The sequence below is a fragment of the Streptopelia decaocto genome (assembly GCF_964273445.1).
Source record: "Streptopelia decaocto genome assembly, chromosome: 7".
Classification (NCBI taxonomy): domain Eukaryota; kingdom Metazoa; phylum Chordata; class Aves; order Columbiformes; family Columbidae; genus Streptopelia; species Streptopelia decaocto.
This window is the reverse complement of record NC_138661.1, coordinates 58,402,081-58,424,987: the sequence shown is the minus strand read 5'-3', so window position 1 is coordinate 58,424,987 and position 22,907 is coordinate 58,402,081. Positions and strand designations below refer to the sequence as shown.

The window sequence follows — 22,907 nt, the reverse complement described above, 5'->3', positions numbered from 1 at the left end:
GCCCCAAGGTTGGTCAGGCAGGACTTGCCCTTGGTGAAGCTGTGCTGGCCATCTCGAATCACCTCCCTGTCCTCCATGTGCCACAGCGTAGCTTCTGGGAGGATCTGTGCCATGATCTTCCCAGGCACAGACGTGAGGCTGACAGGTCAGTGGTTCCTGGGGTCCTCCTTTCTACGGCTTTTAAAAATGGGTGCAATGTTTCCCTTTTTACTTGTTTAGTGCTGTAACTGCAAGCTCTGCACACACTGTAACTTATGATTCCCATATCTTCAGATCACACGTGTTTCTCACATCTTCCCCTTTAAAAAGTCATTAATTAAAGGACTTTTTTTCATCTTGGTATATGGAAAGTACTATCTTATATCTCTGGTCCAGTTTCAGTGCATGCTAATAACATATTCATGGATTGCAGGAGATTTTTGCTTAGAAATAGTAGTTAGTTTTTGAAGCTGTTTAATACAACCTGCCTGTTCTTTCAGCATCTGTACTGACAGCTCCCTCTTACCATGAAGTTTTTAAGTGAATTCACGGTTCTTGCAGAGTAATTAATTAGTCTTTGGAAACAGAACAAAGACTGCTGGTGTCTGACAGAAAGGAGTGGCCACCAGATATGCTTAATTGGTGTTTATTCAGGTAGTGGGTAATTGTTATTTACAAACTACATTAAAGACTTTGTATTTTTTGAAAACACATATGACTTCATTATAAAGTCAAATTAGATTTTACTTTTTACTGAGTCAGTGCTAAAATTAAAGATGAGTCCACTCTTCAGATTTTTGTATCCTGGAAATTTACTTGGAAATTCAGCTTATTATAGACCGTGAATTTTTGGCTCAGCTTGTTGTGAAGATGACATATAGACCTAACTCTGAAAGTCCCACAAAAGATTTGGTGTTCACTGTTGGAGTTGGATCGGGGCCATCCGTAGTGAAAGTGAGCAAAGGTGGGGCAGGGAGGCAGCACATGTGGTGTGTGAATTGTCTTATCCTGGGCTAAGTTATGACCGTCTCTACATCTTCCTTGTCTTTTATGGTACTCATTTAAACAGCGTACAGTGAGTAACTCTGAAACAATTTACAGCTGGATGTCAATGCCGAGCTGAGAAATGGTTTGGATTGAAAGCAGGCATTGTGTGAGCAAAGCCTGATGATACTTAACATTTAATCTTTATGACGAAATGTAGCTGAACCATTTAGAATTAAATGTTTGACAAACTATTATTTTTGTAAGATCATTAACCTGGATTGCCCACTTTATATGATACTTAGAAAGACAGGACACAAATGTTGTTTCCAGATTATTTATTCTTGTACCAGATCAATTGCCCATTTATTTTTATATATTTACGATCATCTCAGTTTTGCCCTTATGATGGTAATGGTTATGTTTATTTGCTCTTATGGTTTTTCAAGTTCTGGATGTGGAGACATGCTGAAGTCTTTTCAGCTCCCTTCTCAGCTGTGCCGTGGGTTCATGTGATAGCTCATCTTCCAGAGAGCTCTGACAATCAAGGCTCTATCTCTTCTCCCAGCATATGCTGAATTCAATTAGGCACCAGTTCAGAAAAGGCTTTGTGAACATTCTGAATCCATGCCACACTTTCTGGTCTCAGGAGCTGCCAGATGCCTAAATGCTGCATTCAAGCCAGATGTCTAAATATATAAAATGAATGACTGAACAAAGTGCTTCCTTAGTAGAGCATATGCCTATAGGATGGACAGACCTGAGGGGTCTGAGATCAGCTCCAGAACATGATGTTCTGCCAGCCCGCATCCCTGGCCACCAGGAGGGAGACCGGAACATATTCTCTTCTGGATGAGCTGTATGAGGAAAGAGCACCCTTGCCTTCATTTTTTTTGCTCTCTTGATATGGGATACTGAGCCTTGGATGGAAGTCTCTCCTGGCAGTATCAAATTCTGTCACTTCTCAGTGAGTACAACTGCCTCTGGGACACAGCAGGATCAAACAGTTTGAAGAACTGAGCAGCATCCATTCAACCATTATGAATAGGCTGCCTTGATCTTCTTAGGAAGTTTATGTAATACAAGGTACACAGAAAAAGAACTTCTAGTAAAATAATTCAAGTCCTTCACTGACTGTTAAGGCTGCCAAAGGGGTTTTCTCTTGTTGAAAGCAGAGGGAGAGAAAATCAGAAATGAATGCAATACTTATGATTAACATTATGGACACTAGTTCAGCTGTGGTAGAAGGCAAAACTGAAACACACTTGAGCAGGAACAGTAACCTACATTATACATGGATTATAATTCCTAAGAGTGGTGTGTCTTGAAATCGTTCGTAGACCATTGTCACTAGGCGATCTTAGGCTTTGTCACTCTTTCTCAAAAGAAATAAACCTTTCTGAGCTATGTTAAAAGCAAAGCTTAAGATGCATTTATATTCCTAGTCTTTCTAGAACCTGGAGCCTTAGTGATCTTAAAAAGGTGATTGTCTTAGTTTCCCTTCCGCACAAGGCTGCCTAGTTCCAGATTCTGAATAGTGTGTGTGTGCATTGAGAGGGACTGTCCACAATCTTATGAAGTGCCTGCAAAGCATTAAAACTTGAACCCAGACACTACTGTTTTGGACACCCTATACATGATTTTATTAATAATCTTGAGAATAACTAAATGGATCCTGGAAGACTGTGATGAGAGTCTACTGGTAATGTAATAATTCTGTAATAAGATTAAGTACTAGTAATGATTCATGGTAAGGCAAGGTAATAACTTTCTCCTCTCACAACTGTCAAAAAAAAAATCCGTGTAGTCAAGTAAGTCTTGAGTAATTATTCTCCTTTGTAAGAGTGGCAAGCATAGAAATAAAATGTCAGTGTATTTACTAGGGAGGTCTCACTAGCAGGATGTCTTTTTTCCTCCTAGGTATGGCAATGTGGAGGAAGTGTTGAGGTTCTACCTTGTTCCAGGATTGCCCACATTGAAAGAGCACATAAGCCATACACAGAAGATCTAACTGCTCATGTCCGGAGAAATGCACTAAGAGTGGCTGAAGTCTGGATGGATGAGTTTAAGAGCCATGTCTATATGGCATGGAACATACCGCAGGAGGTGAGTCACAAAGACTGGTGTTTGCAAGGTTTGGCTTTAGAACATTTGGGGTTTGGTTCCTATTCTGAATTTTTATTTTTCTGCTAGGATTTTGTTATTTGTATACACGTATGTCTTTATTTCTTACATATAGGCATAAGAGATACCTACACATACACACTTACATGTAAAAACATATATGTAGGTTTGTCTTATTCTAGAATAATTCCTTTGTCTTCAGGTTTCTTAAAAATTAATTTCTTGTCAAGTTCATCATCCTCACTGATGAATCTGCATGGTCATTTTAATCTCGTAGTTGCAGAAATGGAGGGGGAAAGTCATCAAATCTAAATTACATATCTTATTTTGTATTTAAGTCTCTTATTTACCATCACTGAGAGCTATAATTCCACCAGATTTGTGAGGGGCATTCTGCCAAGGGGCGAGGGGGGTTAACATCTATCAATTCAAGTGTGGATGTATCTCTCTTGAGTAATTTTCACATCAGAGTAAGAGTGGCTGGCTGATGTCATGACATACTGTGGGATCTAGCTGCAAATCCCTTTTGGCCTGCTTGTCCCGATTTCTTTTCTATAGATGACCAATGTTTGGTCCATAGTATTGAAAAGATATTGTTGGATGGCTAACCTGAGAGTTCGGTGTGACATCTGATTGTTTTACATGTTCTTTGTTTCTGTAGTTGATGGTATTTAATCCATGAACTGTTAAGAGCTATATGGCTCTGAGAAAGTTGACTATTGTCCTGTATGTATTCTGGAAAATATCCAGGATCCACGTGGAATAGTTGTTTCTACCTAGAGGTTGGAAACCATGTCTAGTTTAATCTGAGGTTTGACTTACAGTGAGCAGTTGTCATCATTACAGCAAAAGCAAATATTCTAGACTTAATAAACGAACTTGGTTAGTTCATTTTTTCTTTAATAAAATTTCTGTAAAATTTCTTAGAGTGATTTTGCAACTGTTTGAATAAACTGGTTTTGCTGTGAGTTTTGGTTCAGGAAATAAAATGTGGTACTTCTCTTTTAGTTTAATAAGGAAAAAAGGTTAGAAACCAAAAACCAGCTAGATATTATGTAAATGCTGATGTTGATTCAGCTGCTTTCAGTAATTTCCCTTGTCTCCTGTGGTTAAAATTAAATAATTTTGGCAAAGTGGGGAAGTAATTTTCCTATTTTCAGGTTGCAGAATTAACCATATAACATAGCAGGAAAGCACTGGGAAAAATTCTTCTATGGTCTGGTATAGGGAAGGGACGTTTCTGGAAGCTGCTCTCATGTTCACAGACTCCAAGCTGCTGCATAAGTGTCCCTGTTTGGAGCGGTGTGTATGAGAATAGAGACTTTTCTGGTAGATAGGGATAGTTATTTTGCATCAAAACAATTTCAATTTTTTTTTTTTGTCATTAACTTGATAGATTTATGTTTCAGTTTCTATTTTATATCGTTACTTATTTTCCTGAAGATTGGTTGATTTTCATTGATTGATCAAGTTTCATTTTTTGACTTGCAAACGTAGCATTAGCACAAAACTTAGAAATTCCTTTTGCTAACCAGGATATACAGTATTGTACATATATTTGCATAATATTCATCTGGATATGATGGTGGTAGTGCTTAATCTTGTGCAAAGTTCAGATTTGAATGCACTTTGGAAATCAAATTCATAATAATACAAAGATAAGTTGTTATTATTACTTGTTAAATGAAAATTTAACAAGTAATAATAACAGTCTTGACTGTGCCAATAGATGAGAAGAATAAGTCTGATATAATACATTTTAAAACTCATGTATTAAACAAAAGAAGCAAATATATTTCATTAAACAAAGGGAAAATAAATGCAATATGTGGATTGGACTGTTTTTTTCAGGTCACAAAGTGCATCAAGATGTTTGCACAGTAGATCTTCTACTGCCAAAACAGATTTGGTTCATAGTTTTGGAGAGGAGTAACAAGTTTTCTTATTACTTCAATCTCTAGTCATTTTCCCATCACAAATGTACTAATCATTGTACTGAACTGCTGGAATAAATTGCAATGCAGATTACATTCTCTCTTTATCTTCACAAAGGCTACTGCTGTCAAACCATACTGCAGACTTAAAAGCTGGAAATGGCAAGCACTAAATCAGGTTTTAATAGTGGTAGCCTCTTCTGCAACGTAATGAGATGCCTCTGTTGAAGGAAGGAATCTATTTACTATGAGTGTGTACAGAACCTCACACAAAGAACCTTCGTTTGTATTTCTCACCGCTGTAGAAAACCAAATAATCACACACGTGCCCATAAAATATACTGGGAAACAGCTTAGTTTTCACATTTGTAACAGGCCTGTAAACCCTGAATCTACTCATTAAGTGGTAATTGCTCTGGGATGTTCCGAGACAGGATGGCACCTGTGGCCTCCAGGAGGTTTTCCTGTCAGATGGGCACATTCCAGTGGTGTTCACCCAGCTTACATCTTTTACCAGGTGGAAAATAGTTAAGGAGTTAGAAGAGCATTGAGGCTCTGTTTTGTTCTGACAACCTGATATTTGCTCGAGTTTCCCAGCTCACCTGTGTATTTTGAAGCTATGTTAAACAAGTGCAAGGCCAGGTGCCAAGGACTGGGGGAATTGCTCCAAAGACCTGGGAGCTCCTTTTCCTTTCTCATTCTAAACTTGGGGAGTACTGAATGGATTCTAGAGCAATCTGAAACAAATACATGTTTAAGGAAAGCTTCTGGCCTTTTAAGGGGAAGATGAAAATAGACCACAAAATTACACTCCCAAGCACTGCAATTGAATCAGTCAGTATAAAGAAAACCTACATCATTAGCAGGAGTCCTCTTTTATACATCAAAAGGTTAGGAGTGATGCAGTCTGATTGTTATAGAAACATCTGTAGAAAGAAGGAATATTCAGTGTAAAGAAGCAACCTAAAAAAAACTTTGGGCTTGTGAGACACTTGTAATAAAGAATTCCAGTAGGCAGGGGGCAAAGAGATGATGGGTGAGAAAGGCTGGGGATGAATTAGGTCACATTTAGATCTCAGACTGGATGGCAATATCTCTGTTTTATCTTTGCTTCCCTCAAGATTAAATTAAAGGTGAAATACCAATGAGGGACAATTTTCAAATCAAACCTAGCTTCAGCTTAGGCAAAAAGATGTTGAGGCGTCATTGTGAGAGACACGCAGAGGACAGACAGCTAGCATGGCCAAATACTGTTACACAAGTGGGTAACTACAGGAGTAATTCTCTGTCTGGAAGCTGATGAAATAGCACACTGGTAATGGACTGTGGAGGTAATAGAAATGTATTCAATTATAGCAGTAGGGACTTTCCATGAAATACGTTATTCCAAAATGTTAACCACAGGACCTGTTTTTTCCATGGCAGAATTCCCAGATCTGTGAGGAGCCCCATAGTCAGGTGTTTCCAAAGGTTTTACTCTTTGAAAGCTAATGATAATAAAAAGGAGTTAGACTCATTTGGCAGCGTGCTGTGACTGCCCTCTTGGGATCTCTGCAGGTGGCTCTGAAGCACTGAGGGCTTCAAATGTGGACCTCGGATACTGTGGTGATTCCTGCATTGTATCTGTAACTATTCCTGCATTAGACAAATAGATTCAGAAAAGCACTTGAAACCCAAAGGAAAGATTTTTCAAGTCCCAGAAGCAAGAGCCAGGTTCTCCCTCTGTCATCCTCTATGTTTTTGGTTTGTGGGGTTTTTTTAAATTGTTTTGTTTTTTCTCCTTTTTCTCCTCCCAGCATATTCTCAGCTTTGGGGAACACACTGGGTTGTTGCTGGTGATAAAGCCAGTGTGCTATGTGTGAGCTATTTGCCTTCTCCAGGATGCGATTACTGAGGCCCCAGATGCTCTTTCTTACCTTATACAGCAAACTGTGAGGAAACAAGCATTGGTGCCTGCAGGGGTGCATGAGAAAGGAGTCAGGATGCACTGGACCAATTCAGTACCTGATCCCAGGAAGCCTGGGATGTGCTGGAGGTCAAATGTCTGTGCTGGCATCCTTCTTTGCCTTCACACAAGCTGCAAGTGCAGCCAGAGCAGTGCATGAGTGGGATTTGTCCATGGGATCAGTTGGTTGTCTTACAGCACCCTACAGCGTGTTCCTTTATCTAGCCACTTGCTAGAAAAATCAAGAAAACATGATCTCTAAAGGAGCAGTTCTACATAAAGTTTTATGAACAATGCACGGCCAAAGGGGAGGGGAATCATCAAACTTGAGTTATGCCTCTTTATCCCAGACCTCAGTTTCCTACTTTATAGTATACTTTACTAACGTGGAAGTCAATTCTACTGTAGTTAGAAAATGCTTCCATAATAAAACATACTTGGTATTATTATATTTTTATATATATATATAATTATTATTATATATTAATTCAGTGCCTTGGGATGTAAGAAGCAGCCGTTGCTTCAGCAGCTCAGAAACCTAGTTACTTATAAGGATACCTTTTTGATGTGTAGCTAATTCCAATGTTATTTTTGAATCATAGCTGCTGGCTGGCAAAATCTTTAGGGCCTTTATGATCCAGTAGAGGCTGTTGTTTAAGTAGACAGATTATAGGATTTCCCTATCAAAATTTATTTATCCTGTTTTTTCTGAGGCTGAAGTGGTGGACCAAAATGTGGAGCAAAATGTCTCATTTTACTTCCTGTCAAAGAGCAGTTGTGGAATTGCACTTAGATCCCTCTATAAAAATTTCTGTTGCGTGATTTTAATGTGAGAAATTATTGATTTTTATATACAGGAACTTTATGAAACTCACGCTTTATGACCTGGCCTTGTGATAAGTAGAAATTAGGTTATCCAGAAATGTAAAGAATAAAAATTAGGGAGGAGAATATTCTGCAATTGCTTTTAACAAAATTAGCAACATTTATTTTTACATTGCAAGAAAAATTTAGTAAGCGATATTTCAGGAAGGTGAGCAAAGCGTCTGCTTTTTGCAGTGAAACAGTAAACTCAGACTTCAGAAATGGCCAGAAAGTGTTATATATAATACTCATGACTAGGCACAGTGGGACACCAGCAATAAGGCCGTTTCTAGGGCAACTTGCTACTTCCTGCCAGTTACTTTTGGATTTGGAAAGTGCTGGGAAATTAGAGAAAAAACGGTGATATTCGTTGGGAGCTAGATATAAACCCTGCTGGAATCAGTAGAGTGTTTCCGTTGACCCAAGAAGATGTTGAGAGATCCCTTGCCATGGTGACCTGTATCATATTTAACTGGGGCACTTACAGAGTGTGTGGTAACAGACTCACTCTGCGACCCAGAGCCGCTAATTATCATAGGTCATAATCCCCTTTGCAATGAGGGAGACTCTGGATGATCAGTTTACACGGAAGTGCATTAATGATTTCTTTTCTGCTTTTTCTGTCCCTTGTTTTATATGCAGGACTCTGGAATTGATATTGGTGATATTTCTGAGAGGAAGGCCTTGAGGAAGAAGCTCCAGTGCAAGACCTTTAGGTGGTATCTTGTCAGCGTCTATCCAGAAATGAGAATGTATTCAGATACTGTCGCCTATGGGGTGGTAAGGATCTTGGTTATATTTCCTCCTTTAAAAAGGTGGGGGAAGGAAGGTATAATAGTGGAAGTAATTCATGAAGACAGCGCCTGGCTCCAAGTAGAAGAGTCGGATAAACCTGAAGTCAGTAGTTAAAATACTTCATAGATTGGTTAGTTGACAGAGACAGCTGCTCTGCTGTAGTTCTTGGTGAGGTATTCTGCACATTAACTTCCTCCCTGATTTTTGTTTGTTTGTTCCATGGCTTGCATTCCTCTCAGAGACACTCAAGGTATAATTTTTTAGACACATTGCAGGTGTCAGTTGGAAGGGTTGTGGCAGCAGATGAATTAACGAAATATGCTCAGTATTTCAACTTCAAGCTTCTTAATATTATAGCCAAATCAGAATTTAAATCCTCAAATGCCTGTATTTTGGTATAATCATAATCATGACTCTTGTGACAGTAGTACCCTTGTCTATGTTGAAATCTCACTTGAGTGGTACTGTGCTAATTAAAGCAGAGACAATTCTTGCCCCTAGAAAACTGGCAATCTAAACAGAGAGAGCAAGTGTGCATGACATGGAAGGTGAACACAGTTAGTTAATACAGGCCCATAATAAGCTAGTAGAGCTAGGACATCCTTTTCACATTCTCTGTCTGGTGTCATATTCACAAAAATTGATTCCTGTGAATTAAATTTTCCTTTTTGCAAGTCCCAATCAGAAAATGTAACTATAATAGAAAGAGCAGATCATGCAAGTGTTAAGGTTTGGTTTGAGACATTCCTCCTCAAAAACAAGTCCGAGTTGTGTGGTTTTCCAGTGAGGCTCTGAGAAGACCCTTGAGGGTGCCACAGAGCAGCTGCTGTTTTGGCAATTGAAGTGATTGTATGCTCCACGAAGTTCCATGACCCCTTTGATAATCAATTACAATTATTGTTCTGGCTTTTCATACAGTCCAAAGAGAGAAGAAAAACACTTCCATCAAAGGTTTAGGTCATTGTTAAATACCTAAGATAATACTTACTTTCCAAAATAGTTCAGAACAAAGCCGAAATCACACCTGTGTGCAAAGACCCTCTTCCACAGACTCTGGAACTGCCCTCAGCGATGCCATGATCTGATCAGGCATGGGTTTTCCTGAGAAGAAGGTATAGCAGCTAACAGATGCACGGTTCTGCTTGTAGGGACCTCTGGCTAAAAAGAAATCTTTGATTGCAGGTAGAAGTGATACTAGATAAAAAAGGAAGACCAGTGGAATAGCAAATGTACTTGTGTAGTCTCAGGATTAACTCCACATCATGTAAGTCAAAGTGAAAATCGGCGAGCAGGCACCCTGTGATTTTATATTCTGCTGAGACTTTTTCATCAGCCTTTGAAGGTTCCTTGAAGGCAACATACAAACTTAAAAGAATCAGAAAGAGTTTGGTACAGAAATACTGAACTCACTGGTCAGCAGAACATGCATATTTAGGTACTGCACAATAACACACGATTTGTCTGCAGTATGAGAGTAGCCCCATCAGCTAAGACAGATGTGAGGAGTTGGCTTTAATTCATTATTTGTACTATCACAAAAAAGAGTGGTGGACAGCTGTAGCAATGCATCCGTACAGGCAAAGGGGGAGCATTTCATGAAATACACAGCTTACTCTTTTACAAAATACTGTTGTATGAAACAAAAAAATAAAGAGCCCCAATCTTTTTAGTCAAAGCGTTGCTTGGATCTCTAGTCTTCATGTCTGCTTGCATGTCTTATAATGGAGAAAGCTGTGATATTTCAAAGCAAGTCAGCTGCTTGCTGATTCTCCAAGTGCTTGCATTCATCAACTGTCTTTTTTTTTTTTTTGGTAGAAAATAGATATATTGGTGCTATAGCATTATCAGTAATTTTTAAAAGTACCGAGTAATTACAAGAGCTATCTGAATAGGGATGAGAATTAGGAGATAGGCATCTGCAGTGTCAACATGCATATTTATTTCCTGAATCCCAAATCTCCTCTTCTGTGACAGTTAGGAAAATAGTTGTATCAGCCATGTCTAGTTTATGCTGTGGCATACAGACGGGGTTAGGGTTAGTGGTAGAATTCTTTCTGAATTCTGCAGTACCCTTAGAGCCAGGAGAAAGGGATGTCAGTGGGCCAAAAGCTGCTTTATTTAGTGTAAGGACTGGCTCCCTGATTTCAGCATCATGTTTTGGACAATTCTGAAATTCAAAATTTCTGTAGTCTAGTTTATCTCTGTGTTCTATAAGGCGTTAAGTTTGAAAGGGAGCAAATGGCAGTTTTGACTCATTATTTCACTTTTCAGCGTGGAGATTGGAGACCTGGTTATATATTGGGTTGTAATGAAGATTATGTCTTGGTAGTCTAAACCTGCATTATCCAAATTAATTGTTGGTTGCCACAAAACCACTAGATTTTGGAAAGGAATGGTTCTCAAGAGTCAGTGCCTCACGTTTTGAAACAGCATTATTAGTTACCAGGCCAGTGACATTCTTGGCTTTCTATACTGATCATTTTCCTAAAGATATTCCAAGTTAATTTTAGAATAATGATTAGGATAAGAGTTTGAGAAATTCAATCTGAAGAGCTCATTTTATTTTTGTGTTTTCAAGGTTTATAAGAAGGGGACTGGCATTATAAAGAATCTAGCATTTCGTCTTCTTTTCTGTAGCGCCTGATCACTGGACACCTGCTGTTAGGCTTGAGGTCATGTTTCTTTTTAGAGCTTGGGACTCTAAAGTCTCTGTAGCTGTTTCACTGCTGGGTCAGCCCTCTCAGCTAAGTTACATGCTCATGTTCATCTGGGCAGATTTTTTTGCTTCCTTTTTTAATGGGGATTGTTGTGGCAAAGGAGGGCTAGGACAAGCACTAGAATTTGAGTTTGTTGAGGAGGTTTTGAAAAGACAAGGGTAGTGATGGATCCAGGTATGAATTAATAAGACATTGGTTTGGATAGAAAGTGGTATCCATCACCTGATTGTGATTAGAGTCATGGTTGTGATTACATTTATGTCTACGAAATAAAAAGCTTTGAGAGAGGAAACTAATTCTCAAGGCTTGCATCTAGAAGAGTACAGCCAGTATTAACACCTAATGCAGATTTTCTCTAATATTGAGACTTGTCCTGTCTATTATTGAATTTAGTTTTGGAGTTGGAAATCTTGTAGGGAAGACTTCATGGTTTTGATTTTATTCCCTACCTGGCTTCAGTCTGTGGCTTGTCCACACTTCTTATATACTAACGCACTTCTGCACCTCCTTCCTAAGCACGACATTTCTTTTCCTCCAAGGAGGCCCCTGTACACAGCTGATGGGGCTGCTCAGTTAGTCACAGATGGTTGCAAACCACATCACCCCTTCACTCCCTCTGTCAGACAATCCTCCCTTGTTCTCTGAACTGATCTGACACCACTGAACACCTTTATACATGACCATGGGTATGCAATCCGCATCTTTGGCCTCCCACTCCAAAAAGACCTTCCAGCTCTCTGTGCTCATTAACTTAGCACTTTCAGAAAATTCTGCCTCAGCATCACACAGGTAACGTACAGGGCTTTGTGATGAGCAGGGCCAAATGCTTTGCACTCTGTTCATAGGTTGCTGTACGTGGGTTAGCCCGGATTAGTGCAAAGAGCCAGTGCATACCAACTGGCCACAAGTCTCTAAGTGTCAAGAGTAAGGATTTTTTTTTAAATTATTTCCAGAAATTGGAAGATTCTCCTGAGTGATTCTGAAAAGCTGTTCAGTTACAGGGCTTTCTCCTATGTTTGAAACTCCATCCATACTGCTCAGCTAGCTGCACTAGTGAAAAAATGTCTTTTGTATATAGCATTTACCAGAGGCACATTAGACTTACTATTTTAAAAACGTATGTCAAAAATTATTGCTATCTCTGAAGGCTTTTTGAAATCTATCCTCTCTGAAACCTTACCGAAATCAGCAGTGTTAGATTATCTACAACCAAGAATTTAGTCCAGGTGCTGTCTCTTCAATATCTTCATTGCAACAAGTATTTTTGATTTTGCATATTTCCTTGCTCAAGTACGTATTATTTTTTTGTAAAGAAGTAATGACACCATCTTTTTCTCATGTAAGACTTGCTTGATTTCTTTTTCTTTCTGTTTATTTTAGCTGCAGAACTCCCTGAAAAGTGATTTGTGCCTTGATCAAGGGCCAGACACAGAGAATATCCCAATCATGTATATCTGCCATGGAATGACACCACAGGTGAGTTTGTCTAATGAGCTCTCTTATTGCAGCTGCTCTTAGTAGATTGTGTAGGAGGAACCTTCCTGTACCTGCCATAGTTTTCCTGCTACAATACCTCTGTCTGCTGTTCAGTGGCTCTTTTATAGAAAGCTGGAACATTATTTTTGCTGTAAACTGAGAACCACTGGTATATTAGCACTTTGACAATGAAGTTTGTTGATTCATTTGAAAGAATTTAAGGAATATGACAGTCAGCACTGACCCAGATTTGTTGATGAAAGCTTTCATTTCTGATCTTTAACTGCATGTCATACGAATGAAACAATGCATTTTAAAACATTTTACATACATACATATGTATACTCATAGTTTATTTATACATTATCTGAAGCAACATCTTTTTTTACTTGATATATTTACTGTCTCATTTCACAAATATGAAATACACAGCTATGTCAAATTCCAAACCCTGTTCTTGTGAAAGCCCTTCTTCTAAAGTGTCCTTTTTTCTTTCTCTACTGTTGTCCTGTTGCCCTGGATTTATTAACTTAGCAAACAAGAGGGTTAAGATATTATATCTTTCCAAGTGGCAAAGTATATGGGCATAGGTGAAAGTGTTTCTAGGCAAATCTTGACAGCAGAAATAACATTACATGGTCTAGAACATGCTTATCAAGGACATATGCACAAATTATCTAACTCTGAAAAGTAACGTAAGCAAAAATGACGAAATGGGTGTATTTGTGGGAGTGATAGGAGCAACTGAAAAATCCCTCCAGGTTGAATCTTTTTTTTTTTTTTTTAATCTGACTACCTTTAATATTTATTTTCTCAAAAGGACCCTATTATGCTCCACTTAAGTTATAGAATGTGGTTTTACCCATGGAGACTGAGGGGTGACCTCATTAATGTTTACAGATATATAAAGCGTGAATGTCACGAGGATGGAGCCAGGCTCTTCTCGGTGACAACCAATGATAGGACAAGGGGTAATGGGTTCAAATTGGAACACAAAAGGTTCCACTTAAATTTGAGAAGAAACTTCTTCTCAGTGAGGGTGACAGACACTGGAACAGGCTGCCCAGGGGGCTTGTGGAGTCTCCTTCTCTGTAGACATTCAAAACCCACCTGGACGCCTTCCTGTGTAACCTCATCTGGGTGTTCCTGCTCCGGCAGGGGGATTGCACTGGATGATCTTTCGAGGTCCCTTCCAATCCCTGACATTCTGTGATTGTCTGTGATTCTGTGAATTGTCAGTTATGTGATTTGACTGTACACCCAATGAGTCCCCCTAATACCTCAGAAATAAACAGAGCAACAAGGTGGTCTTGTCCTCTGCACCTGGATCTCATAGTGAGCTGGAAACGTGAGTGGTGAAATGCAGATGAGGTTCTGTACTTCCTTGCCAGGCTGCACATGCTGCAACCGAGTTCTGCCCTGGCTTCCTTCGCTGAGGGACTTTCATACTGAGCACTCATGGCATCATGCTTGAGTAAATTATGAATAATGAAGACAAAAATATCTGAAAATCCCATCCATCAGGCTCGCTCACTGTATGGGCTGTGGCTTATTTGTCACATAATTATGTGGTAACCACTGTTTGCCTCCAGGAGGTTTTTAAGCTTGTCCTCAGTGTTTGTGTCATTCACCCGTGAGCAGGAGCTTTTCTTCTTCATCTTCTGGGAGGGCGCTGGAACTCTCTTCTGGCACATCTTCTGTGATAACAACACACTACAGGCACGGCTGTACCTTCCAATTAGCAATTGTAATTATCATTAAGAGACAAACAACAACACAAGTCACTGCAATTAGCACAGTTTAGTATTCACCAGATCAAGAACTACCTTTGAATGTCAGCTGAAGTTCTGTATAAATGAGATAACAGAAAATAAACGACAGAGGGAAAAGAGACATGGGAAACTTTTCTTGACAAGATTCAACTCCTCTCATAATTATAATGTTGTGTCTCCTTCCCATTACTATGTATTTAATTTTGGAACTAAGTATGATAAAAACAACCTCCAAAAAGGCTCATATATGAGCAAGATCCTGGTAGTGAGTGAGAACTTTCTTTAAAAGAGGAGATGACTTTCTGTGTTAGGGATTATGGTATTAACATGGAAAGCACTAACGAACGTTATTCGGCATAGTTCTATGAGATTTGCATTGCACATATTGCATCTCTTGCTTAAGCAGAGCTGCAGCCATTTACATTTCCTCTAGCATATTGGAAACTTTGAATAAATATTCCTTTTAATCTTAGTGAACTTGACAGTAAACACAAAAGATATTGGAGAGATGCTATATAAAGGGGTTTATTTTGTCCTTATCAAAACAGATTAGTCAAAAAGATTAGTCCCCTGATTCAGGACTGTTTGTAAGACTGAGGGGTTTGGTGATGCCATTCTTAGCTCTGGTGCAAAGCTTTACTGGTTTAGCTATGCAATTTACAGATTTAGAGCTGCCACCATGGGGGGCTTTGCACAATTGCATCTAGATGTGCGTTAATGTCTCTGGCTGCCAGGAACCATTCTCTCATAGGCAGTTTGAGTTGCTGTTCTTAGTTACTGCTGTAGCCTAGGTAACTTCTTTCCATCCCCCTCCACCCCCCTGCCCCAAACCTCTTTCAGATATTTTTGGTTTTTTTGTCTTTTTTTTGCATAGGAAATGTCTTAGATGAGGTGTTTGACATCAAATGATTGTTTCAGAATTGTACAAATGGCTACTGTTTCCTTTTAGCATGTTTTATACAAGAAAGAAATCATTGAAGTCAACAGAAAGGGAACTGCTTACCTGACATTTAAAATCCATGCGCCATTTTTTGCAGACACTATCAAGAACATCATGTGTAGCTTCATAATTAAAAGCAGTAGTAAATGGCAAGGAAATATCCTCAAATATTGCAATGAAATGATCAGAAATAATTTTCCCTTCCGAGCTTCAGTTTCATTTTAAATAGACATAGTGATGGTAAGATTTCTGTGATTCAGATCCCCTAACCTTTCAGCAATCCACTCCATATGTCTACTGTAACTAACATTAGCATATTCATTCTTGCAAGTATCTTTGAGTGCTTTAGAACCGTTTATTTTGCAGTACTGTTCTACAAATACAAAAACTGATATATATGGTTAAATAGAAGGATGGAGTGGAAAATCAGAACATAATCTGTCCATTTCCTTAGTCCTCTGATACTACTACTGAGCAATAATTTCTCACAGCAGGGTGTTTGGCTTGGCCTGAAAAGACAGAGGGCACTTGAGAAACTAGAATCCGTGATTAGGTATGTTTCATACCCTCCTTCTGTCTTCAGTGAGTGCTTCCCAGGGTAACTGTATTTTGTCCTGGTCCCCAGGAGCTGGACCCGTCAGAGTTATGATATCATCCACTGAGGAGCGCAAATTGCATATGCAACCAGTGGGGAAAAAAAAAGGGTAGCCATCCTACACTGCGTTCTCATGAATTTAATGGAAGAATTGCTCTTTAGTAAGAATAATTTCATTACAAAATGTTGCCCAAATAACTATAGATTCTGTTGAAAATTACTTTATCTTTCTAAGTGGTAGTAATTGAACAGCATAACTTCCTAAATTGCTTATCCTCCCCTGATTCTGCTGCCAGAGCGTGTTGCTTCCAAAGCATCACATCCTTCCATTTCTGCCTTCAGTCACTATCTGTCCAAGATCAAGGCTGTCGTTACTACTCCCATCTGTACTGCAACATACACTATGTTGGTGTAACCGCCAGGACTCGCCAGCAAGAACATCACTATCGCACCTGAGCATCTGCTACTACTTGTGGTAGCCACCGCGGGTATGGGGCAGCTATTAAATGTGCAGGAAGCAAGGCCATAAGGTGGTTTTGGTACCCTTGGTGTGCTGATGGTCAACTGTTTGTAAGAGGCTTCTAGTGTAGGTCTTAGCCTGTCATATCAAGGCTCTTCTGCTGTGCTGCTTCTTAGAACAGCTGAACAAAACTGACTTCTGAAACTATTAAAATAGCTAACATAGTAAATGCAACGTGGTAAAACAGTGAACAACAGTAGTTAAAATAGGCTTGTACTACACTGTTCAGTGGTGGTAGAAATCATGTTTCTTTAATTGCATGAGAACAGCTGAGAGACAAAGCACAACAGCCAAAGACACTGCACAGTACAGAGTGGGAAGCAGCCCCTTCAGTGTGGTGATGGAGGGAATTAGAAAATTTTGACAGTGAGGGAGACAGAGAGGAGATAAATGTAAAAGAAACAAGGGAAGACAGAAGAACAGTATGGGCAAAACAGTCCAAAACATAAAGTTGCTGGTGGGGGTTTTGCTTTTTTTTTTTTTTTTTTTTTTTTTTAGAAGTGGTTCATGCAGAAAAGGATAAAGGTGTCATTTTAATTCTTGAACTTGCTCAAGAAAAGTTACAGTTCAGTCGTATGTTTAGGCTTTAGAACATCTGTTTCCAGCAGTGCCCCCATTTCACATGGAACAGATGGTTCCTTGTAGTTGCAGTAAGTACATGCCCAGGCCTGACTGTTCCTAATTCTGGGAACTGCCTGCGCCTGGGTGCTTGGTGTTGGTTAAGGCTGCTCTTTGACCAGGCCTGTCATCTTGAAGGCAGACTGATGACAGTGTGTCACTTGCCTTAAAACTACTTCTGAGTGATAATTTGGAAGATTCTTTGCTGAGAATGAAACACCACATTATTAGAGACTTTATTACTACTGTACAATAAACAAGCACCATCAGTCAATGAAGGGATATTTTAAGTACAGATTTACCTTGAAAAGTGCTTGTGATTGAGAGGATAATGGACCGTTCTGTGTCCCCTTGTTCAATAGCTTCTGGCTCATATATTCTCAATTTATAAGCAGTTGGACCACAAAGATTATCCAGGGATGTGAAAGTCAATACAAACCAGTTAGATGTTGAGGAATTCAAGCTGAGGACCAGGGTAAGAAGACTAGATTGGGAGAATTACTAGGAAAGAAATGCAGGTGAGAAGAGACACCGATTTATATCCTTCCATATTCTTGCAAGAGATTGCAGAACTGACACTTGGAAACCAATGACTACAGCCCTGTCTGGTCTGAATTACTGCGGCGAAGGGAAGTCGTGCCAGCAGCAGAGCTGTGCCGCTTCGCACCACGCACACTCTGACCCGAATGCTGGATCTTGAATTCTAAGCGTAGTGTGTGAAGTACTGGAAACAGCAGTTACAAAAACTCCCGGGAACTTCTAAAATCTCTTTGTATGATTCACGAGTACTCCTTTTTAAAAGTTATTCCTATATATTTTTGTAAAAACTATTTTTTTCTTCAATTAAACTTTTTAGCATGGTGGTTGTTCATACAGCTGTATTTGTTAATTTGGAATCAAGAATATATATGACTAAAAATGGCTATCACTGAAGGCATTTATATCCCAGTAAAAAAATACAGGGTTGATCACAAACACCACATAGTTATTAGTCCAATATGTAAAACCCAGGAGAAGGAACAATTAATAGACATCCGGCAAATAATTATCAAAAGAATTAAAATTTCTTTGCAATTTAGAGAAATTAAAAAAAAATAAATTTGTCAGTTTGTTTTAAATTAGTAATTCAGACATCTCTAGAGTAAAGTTAGTGTGATCCTCAGGTTATTGAGACATTACAAATATAAACATTTCAAACTGAGTTTTAATAGAGCCTTGATTTTAATAAGTCTGTTGCAATGTTAAACATTTTCTTTAGATTCCTGTGCCTAATGAAATTCACATTGGTGCCAGGAAAACTGGGAGAAGAACCACATGCTTTGTCAGAATGAGTGTTAAGGGAACTTGGAAGCAGAAACAGGAGTGGCTTTCTGTGTACGTGAAGTATGCTGAGCAAGAGGCATTATATACTATTTTCTAAGACAAAATGTGATTGTAAGGGTTACTACAGGTCAGGCTTTCCATGGTGCCTTTCCTTTTGCTTAAAAAAAAAAAAAAAAAAAGTAATAATGGAAATACTGAATACCACAGCTGCTTTTTCTTGACAGTGTTAACACCGCTGCTGACAGCACCACAATGGTACTGTCCTGAAAGGGTTTAGGTAAAGGAGTTTCAGAATTTTAAGAGCAGCATATAGCTGTGATAACTCAGATCCTGAGCTGGCTTGTGGATGAATACACATTCTTCTTATCCTGCAGCCAAAAATAAAACTTATAGTGAAACTGTAATTATTCTAGGCCAAAAATACAGCATTCTAAGAAACTACTATGAAATACACAAATTTCTGAAAAGACGTCCTTTGTAATTTAGAAGTAGGACCCTGCTCTTAGCTGTGTGTGTAAAATACATAAGCTTTGCAAACTGAAGCTCTGTACAAGAAAATAGTTGAACAGAAGGTCTCACACCCAGCAGCCGCTGATATTGGCGTGTTTCAGTGGGTGTCAGGGAATAAGGAAAACCAGAACAAAACCCACTGATGTGGATCAGTGATTGACCCTTCAAACTTGAAAAATCACTGCCCTGGAGATATCTACAGTAAACATTGTCAGGCTGTCTTTTTTATGCACGAAAAAGAAGCACAGCAGCTGTTTTAACAGCTGTCAGTCATGCAAACTCAGAGTTGTGGTTCATGTTTGTCTTCAAGGTAAACAGACACATTCAACATCTGTGTATAAGTGCGATCTGGCATCTGCTCTGTGTAATACTATTTCTTTCTGAGGACCTGCTAACACATTGGCGTGAAGTTAGCAATTACCTGCTTTATGGTAATTATACGATGGATGCAGACATATACAGAGTGCTGTAGAGACACTGAGCTGTACAAAATATGCAATTATGTCTTGGTCTAGATACTTAGCAGTAAAAAGCCACACAGTAGAGCACAGAGAGTTCTCCTGCCTTTGTACAGCCAAGGCGAGCACATCGTGCTTCCCTGTGTCTGCCAGAGCACAGTCAGGCTCAGTGGTTTCCTCAGCCTTTTGCACTAAGGCTTGTGGAGTGATCCAAGCACTGGGCCTAGCACTAACTTCATGTACATACAACACGCTTTCTGGGAACAAGGGTATTTATTTCCACAGTAAATGCTTCTGGAACCAGAATAGCTGCCCCTTTGTTTGTTTGTTTGTTTGTTTGTTTTTTAAATCTAGGTTGCTCAGTTCAGTAAAAGTCCAGGTAATAGAAAACAGAGAGTTAGTGAAACTGCCTAGGAAGGATGGTTATTAGCGTTAATGAATTATAATTTTTATTCTGAACATATTCTTTAAAGGGCCTGCTTGCTATGGCAATTAATGTCTTACGTAAGACATCCCTGCTGAGTAGTTTATTGAAGCTATTTATGTTTCTGTTCATTTATTTCAGTGTATAAATCCTGATTTTGATCATAGTAAATAGAAACTGTGACCTAATTTGCAATAGAAGCAAAATCTGGTGTTAGCTTTTTGCTCTCTATTTCAAAATAGAGAGTTGTTCTGATTTATGCCTGAGAAGCTAAGACCAGTGAACACTTTTTCCAAGCTGCAGCCTCTTCAGAATATATGACAGGTGCATCAGGGAGATACAGAGATGTTTCCAAGTTTTCCACAAACAACCAGTCCTTCCTTGGCCTAGCACAGACATTGCAACACTTTCTTCACAGTATCACAGTATCACAGTATGTTTGGGATTGGAAGGGACCTCAAAAGATCATCTAGTCCAATCCCCCTTCTTCTTGGAGATGTGTTGTGGTTGAAGGCTGTAATGTATCATTTCACTTTGTATATTATATTATTTTCTACTCTTTTTCCAGAAGTTTGATTCTGGCTAAATTCTCATTATTTACTTAGTGCAAAGTTTCAGAGAGAGAATCTGTCAATTTGATGTCTAGTTTTGGAGCAAATTTTGTACTGAACTATTTGCCATGATTAAATTATTTCTGCACTTGCAGTGGTTTGATTCAAGCAGCTTTTTGTTGGTACAGATAATATGACTAGTTACCCATTCTTCTGTGTTGCTTACCTCATTCAAGTTCAGTATATATTTCCTGGTAGGAAAAATTCTCTTAAACTGAAGGGAGGTGTTCACTCACAGGTGAAGATCCATGCTGTTCAATTATTATTGTTATAGCTTGTGAACTACAAGTGCGGATCTGATCCAGTAGGTCCAGTGTCTGATCATGGACTGGTGGGTGATTTGTAGGCTGTATTTTTCAATTGGCCATAGGTATTTATGACCGTAGCAGCAGAGACTAACCTGTCTCTTCATTTTCTGAAAGTATCAGACGTAATGAACGTCATTCTCTGTTGACAGGGTAAAAGACAATTGAATTGAATGAGCACAAGGGATCCTCCTTTAGCTTTCAGACCTGTGTGTTCTACTTCACTGGTTAAAAACAAAAGCAAAGAAAAAGCTGTAGAACTGCACTGCTCTGGATCAGAGGAGATATTTAATGCATCCCTCTGTTTGGAAATAACGGAATGGGCATTGCTGCTTATTTATTTTTGTGTTTGAAACTACGTATTGTAAAAATGTGTATGCCTGTGAGAACTGACAGAACTGATCATTGGAATTGCAACTCCAACCACAGTGAAATGAAATAGTTGAGAAGCAATCATTTTTTTCCAAAGAGTAACATTGATTTTCTCATTTGGGAGTATATAGCATTTATGTACTCTTGGAGAAATGGTTTTGTTTCAAGTAAATTTTTTATTTGTTTCAATAGGATGGCCTAGAATTAAAAGACTTACAAATGTTATACATGCTTTTGAAATCTATATTCTTGCCTAGTATACAGGGTCACTGCTGAAGGTGAGTGTGAATAATGAAGAAGGAATATACTATAACTGAAACCAGTGATCTGGCTGAAGCAGTAGTTTTGACGTTCAGGTTCCAGGACCTGAGTTGAAGTTAAAAAGCAAGAATTCAAGAAGTTCAGTTCTTTCGAGTGCTATGAATATTTAGGACAAGAAGGAATAACACTAAGAACTTGAATGACTTAAAACTTAGAGCCAAGAAGGCTCTAAGAAAACAAAGGTCTTTTAAAATTAATATTGGCTAATCGCTAAGCATTTTTCTGACTGAGAAATGGCTGCTTGTTTTATGCAGACAGATGCAGAGGAAGAATCAAAGGTAACTTGACTAGTGCCACAGTGAGGTGTGTTTAAAAAAGCAAATATAACCCCTGACCACAAAGCATAACAGCAATAAAAGCAGTTGTCTGTAATACGTCGTATCTGCTCAATCATCCTTTCTTGTAAATTAAAGGGGAATGGATAAGAGTTCTTTTAAGGTAGCTGTACTATTTAATATTTTATAGAAGAGGTACTAGTACAATTTTATGTACATTACAGGATGTGCTGAAAAGATACAGAAGCATAAGTTGACCTTTAATGGAAGCAAAGATTGCAAATGCTGATCAGAAGTAATGTCAGAAGGGCACTCTGCAAGTGCTTTCAAAAACATTGTTAGAAAGCTTTTGCCTAGTAAAGCAGGATTTGCATGGACCTAATAGAAAGTTCAGCTAGCAACAACTCTGAAATTCTGATGTCAGTTATCTAAACTTGATAAACTTAGCTGCCATCTGCGATTTTTTCAGGTGGTTGGTTGGTTGGTTGTTTTTTTTTAAGAAAAATTGGTTACTTGATTTTGCTGCACATTACAAAAAGTTCTTCATGGAATTGTTTTTAATAATTTATGAAGTATTAATATTTCGTTGTCATGTTTTGTGTATCAGGTTATCATTACCTTGCATATTTTCTTTATTGCTTAAATTTTTTACTTACCTCTCAGCCCTTGGGTTATCCTCTTCATCTTAAGTTTTGTTGCCTTTCTAAATGACTAAATGCTACTTCAGCATCATATGGTTGGACTCAATGATCTTCAGGGTCTTTTCCAACCAAAACAATTCTATGATCATTTTCATCTTCCCCTGGTTATCGTGTCCACTGTTGATATGTCTGTTATTGATATAGGAGGAGGGGAACACATACCTGCCATCTCTATAGTTTGACTGGAAACCATTTATTCAGCATTTTGTTAAATAGGTGAGGCTGATACCAGAAAAGAGGGTCAGTGGCCTATCAAGGAATTTGGTCTTCAGGCTATTTAAAGTTCATGTCTTCTTTTGACTTTCTCCCCCTCCCGCCCCCGATTTTATAAGATTCAAATCATG

General features: G+C 38.7%; 1 protein-coding gene across 6 annotated transcripts in view; it reads left to right on the top strand.

The window, feature by feature from the left end:
- GALNT18 (polypeptide N-acetylgalactosaminyltransferase 18) overlaps nucleotides 1-22,907 on the top strand; it is a 327,554-nt gene that overhangs the window by 268,390 nt on the left and 36,257 nt on the right. For all 6 annotated transcript variants that reach the window (XM_082057797.1, XM_082057798.1, XM_082057795.1 and 3 more), the window contains 3 exons: nucleotides 2,884-3,069; nucleotides 8,473-8,610; nucleotides 12,723-12,818. In XM_082057797.1, the coding sequence (XP_081913923.1) occupies nucleotides 2,884-3,069; nucleotides 8,473-8,610; nucleotides 12,723-12,818 (420 nt within the window). The remainder of the gene's footprint in view (nucleotides 1-2,883; nucleotides 3,070-8,472; nucleotides 8,611-12,722; nucleotides 12,819-22,907) is intronic.